Source organism: Caenorhabditis briggsae, assembly GCF_000004555.2.
Source record: "Caenorhabditis briggsae complete genome, chrIII, whole genome shotgun sequence".
Taxonomy (NCBI): Eukaryota; Metazoa; Nematoda; class Chromadorea; order Rhabditida; family Rhabditidae; genus Caenorhabditis; species Caenorhabditis briggsae.
The window spans coordinates 3,839,990-3,844,736 of NC_013490.2; the positions used below are offsets into that span (position 1 = coordinate 3,839,990).

At 39.7% G+C, this 4,747-nt stretch overlaps 1 protein-coding gene across 1 annotated transcript; it reads left to right on the forward strand.

Moving 5' to 3' along the window:
- Positions 1 to 1,995: 1,995 nt before the first annotated feature.
- CBG09115 lies at positions 1,996 to 3,698 on the forward strand (the record flags this gene model as incomplete). The annotated part of the gene is made up of 4 exons (XM_002641201.1): positions 1,996 to 2,759; positions 3,092 to 3,284; positions 3,336 to 3,474; positions 3,526 to 3,698. The coding sequence occupies 4 exons, from the start codon at positions 1,996 to 1,998 to the stop codon at positions 3,696 to 3,698; spliced, it is 1,269 nt and encodes a 422-aa protein (XP_002641247.1).
- Positions 3,699 to 4,747: the final 1,049 nt, after the last annotated feature.

The window sequence follows — 4,747 nt, forward strand, 5'->3', positions numbered from 1 at the left end:
GAAAAAGATGGGCGGGCGGCATGACAAGTGATAAGAACAACGACCACGAGGAGAAGGGCAAGATTCGGGGGATCATTAAAAGTTGAAGGTTGCAATTCCTTATCATGTTCTGTCTATATCATCAGTGATAAGAAAGACCTGTCAGTATACTATTTCGTCGAAGTGAATTCTGTAGTTGGTCAGTTTTTATGGGAACCGAGAGCAAACAAGCAAACAGTTTTATTATCTGGAGCTGGTAATTAAACTGTAATTAAATTGTTTGTGAGGGGCTCTTTTAGTGTCGACTAAAGTATGAAAATTAGGTCATTTTGTAATTGAATAAAACCTTTTTCCTGGAAAAACTCTGTTGGTTACTGTAGAATTCCCTTTCGTTGCGAGACTAAAATAATTTATTGAGCATGCGCCTTTAAACGTACAGTAGTATTTTTTCTTTTTTGAAAAAGTTTCTATTTTGGAAAATTTACTTTTTCGACATAAATTTCGATACAAATTTTAAACATTTGTTTCCTCAGCCACATTATCACAGATTAAGCTCAAATTCGTTTTCTAAATATTTCATTTTCAACCTATAGCTTTTAGGATTACGGTTTTCGTGGCGAGGCTTTGTAAACAAATTCCCCCTGCTGCGCCTTGATTTCTTGTGTGGATTTACGAGCGACGTTCTTTTCTTTTCTAGGTTATCTTTCTTTCCCATGAAGTACTTCAAACTTTACATTTTTTTACTTTGCTTTTTGATTTTTCATCCAAAAAATTGTCTAGGGGGGACTCCGACCAAAAATTTTTATTGCATTAAAGGTGGGGGGACAGGAGATTTTTCGTAGTTTTTTTGTAGCTAGAGTATGCATTCTACCGTCACGGTGTACAACGCTTAATGTCACTCTGCGTACACCTGTCGTCCTCGCCTTTATGTATGCAATCGGGCGTGCGCTTTCTCTTTGCCCGCGTGGCTCAGTCGGTAGCGGCGCCGCACCCTCAATCATCGCCCTCACAAGTTCAACTCCTCGAGGGGCATCTTTGAACGGAATTTCGAGAACATTATTTTTTCATGTCCCCCCACCTTTAAATTGTTCGAAAAGTTGTCTATTTTCCCAATATTATAGCGAAAAAATTCGAAAAAAATGCGGTTAAAAGCGAAAAATTTTCAAAAAAAAGTTGCTAGGAGGGACGAGGATTTGAATTCCCACGCAGTAAGAAACCTAGGCCACGGCGCCTGACAGCCGTTTTTTCAAGTGGCCGACAGTGGTTTTTTACGTTTTTTACCTGCCGGACATGAACACCGAAAAAAACCGGAAAAATTTCCATGTAAGAAAGGCGCTATGATGCCGTGGCCTAGGTTTCTCACTGTGCGGGAATTCAAATCCTATTTTTAACGCCGTTTTTCGGGGATTTAGGATTTTTTTTGAAATTTTTCGCAATAATATTAGGAAAATACATATTTTTTGAAACATTTTAAGGCAATAAAAATTTTTGGTCGGAGTCCCCCTTTAACTACTTTTGTGTGCAACAGTTATTATGCTTGTCTGAGAAAAAAAAAAGGTTAGAGAGTATTTTTTGCAGTCTGAATACGGTAGCGATATCGAAGCGGAGAGCCTAAATAGCACACAAACGGTGGAGACGCAGGCACTTTTTCTCTCCGTCTCAACCTTTTTTTTCTCAGACAAGCATAATATTGAGTCAAAATCGCTTTCAAAATACGTGGCGAGACTCCATTAACAAATTCGTCTGCTGTGCCTTGAATTCTGGTGTGGATTTACGATGTTCTTTTCTTTTTTCAAAAATAGCCTTTTTTTAGGTCCTTTTTCTTTTTTTTTAGGTCACGTGTTTTCCAATAAAGTACTTTAAAATTACATCACTTGTCGGTGTCTAATCTGCCCCGCCTCCTTGTCTTTCCCATCTCTTGATCGCTCTCTAACACAGGTATTACCACATTGATCATTCTCTCTTATCAATCTTTACCTTTTATCTGTCTAATTTCACCCAATTTTCATCTGCAGAATGCTATCCTCTCTTCGCCGCATCGTCCCAACTTTGCCACGTGGCTCCCGGTCTCTGACTTCTCAACAGATTTTCGATAGAGAGAAGAAGTTCGGATGTCACAACTACAAACCACTTCCAGTTGCACTTTCGAAAGGAGAGGGATGCTTCGTTTGGGATGTCGAAGGAAAGAAATACTTTGATTTCTTGGCCGCCTATTCAGCTGTCAATCAAGGACATTGCCACCCAAAACTTCTCAAAGTGGTCCAGGATCAAGCATCCACTCTGACTCTTACCTCCCGTGCTTTCTACAATAATGTGCTTGGAGAATACGAGGAATACATCACAAAACTATTCAAGTATGATAAGGTTCTTCCAATGAATACTGGAGTCGAAGCTTGCGAATCAGCTGTCAAGCTAGCTAGACGATGGGCTTATGATGTCAAAGGAGTCAAGGAGAATGATGCCGTTGTTGTGTTCGCTGAGAATAATTTCTGGGGACGGTCCATTGCTGCTATTTCTGCATCCACTGATCCAGACTCGTATGCTCGATTCGGACCATTCGTCCCCGGATTCAAAACAGTGCCATACAACAATTTGAAAGCTGTCGAGGAGGCTGTTTCCGATAAGAATGTCGCCGCTTTTATGGTTGAGCCAATTCAAGGAGAAGCTGGAGTCGTGCTCCCAGATGCTGGATATTTAAAGGGTGTCGCTGACATTTGCAAGAAGCACAACGTGCTTTTCATCACTGATGAAGTGCAAACTGGTTTGGGAAGAACTGGAAAGTGAGTGGTGACTTCGAAATTAGGCGCTATGTCGGTTTTCGTTGATTTTCGCGAATTTCAGTACATTTTTCACCGAAATTTTTTTGTTTCAAGTTATAGTCTTAGACTGAAACGACTTGTTTCCCTGCCACTGGGGCGTCCGAAAAATTGCGCCGAATTCAAAAAATTTGGGTGCCCCTCCCCCCACCAACATAGCGCCACCGAATTTGTGGATTTGCGCGTCAAAATGGCATGAAATGTTTGCGTACGCAAACACTCTGATATGCTGACGCGCAAATGCACAAATTCGATCAGCTCGGCCGGCAAAAATTGAAAAAAAAACAAATTTTCAGACTCCTGGCTCACTATCACGATAACGTCCGACCAGACATCGTTGTTCTCGGCAAAGCGCTATCCGGAGGCTTCTATCCAGTGTCTGCCGTGCTTTGCGATGACGCTGTCATGATGAATATCAAGCCAGGAGAGCACGGATCCACATACGGCGGAAACCCATTGGCTTGCAAGGTGGCTATTGCTGCTTTGGAGGTAATCGACCTAATTTTGAACCGTAAAATGATTCGAATGCCGAAATTTCAGATTCTTCAAGAAGAGAAACTCGTTGAGAACTCCGCCAAGATGGGAGAAGTGCTGATGAACAAGTTGAAGACGTTGCCAAAGGACGTTGTATCTCTTGTCAGAGGAAAAGGACTTTTCTGCGCCATCGTTATCAATAGCAGTGCGTTTTTGAAACAACATCAAACATCAAGATCACCTATAAATCTTTCAGAATACGATGCCTGGAAAGTGTGTTTGAAACTGAAAGAGAATGGACTCCTCGCCAAGAACACCCATGGAGACATCATCCGATTCGCCCCGCCCCTTTGTATCAACCAAGAGCAAGTCGAGCAGGCAGCTGATATCATTATCAAGACGATCACCGAATTCGCCAAGCAACATTAATAATCAGATTATTGTATTTCTTTAATTGTTCTCACGATCCAGATGCTGGTACATTTATAGCATTCGACAGTTTTTGACTGAACTCTTTCTATTGCGTATCGCAAATTGTACTTTTAATAAACTTCTTTTTTCTTTATCATTTCAAGGTCAAGAAATCAATTTTTCATGAATTTTTTTAATCGAAATGATAACGATTCATCGGTCGCAGAATTGGAACGAGAGGAACAGGTCTGCAGAAGAATATCCGTTAGTTTTTTATAATTTTCTCTAATCCTCTCAAAAACCCATAATCTCTCGGTGATAACGATGCCGGGTACCTGCCGCCGACATCCACTAAATTCGGTTTAAAAAGAGCGAGCGAAATGAGAAATCCTTCAACATTTCTCCAATTTCCATAGGAGATGTTCATTTCTACAATTCTACCTCATATTTTTTTAAACATTTTCTAAATAATTCTATATATTTTGTCTACTGCCTCATGTCGAGCTTATTCTGGAATCTTCTGTCCCTTCCGTCCAGCCATTCCTTGTGTCATATCTGCTGTCGTATGCCGGATTTTCGTTTTAAAATATAAATTTTTAATAATTCTAATAATTATTAAACTAACTCTTTTTTACATATCAATGCAGCTAGCTATTTTGGTGCTACTTAGTTGTTTTGTATTTAATAAGAAAAAAAACGAATAATAAAGAATTGTGACGGAGAATTCGAGTTTTTTTCTCTTTTTTCCGGGATATTTCCGAAATTTTTTTTCAGAACTTGAACAACAGTATCTCAAAGGCGCATACGCAAAGCTTCCTCTCGGGTTTCGAGCGGAAATCCTTTTTTTAGCGTTTTTGAGATCTTTATTTCCATTTTTAACTATTTTTCTAGCTTTCAAGAAGGGAAAGTGGGAGTTCTTAAGTTTAAATCGTTGAAAATCAGAATATTCCGGTATTCTGATCATTTTCAGAACATTTCCGGGGGATACNACGAATTCNAACGTTTTCAAAATCGAACAGACCTAAAATCNAACAGATTCAATTCAAAACAGTCCTTTTTTGAAAAAA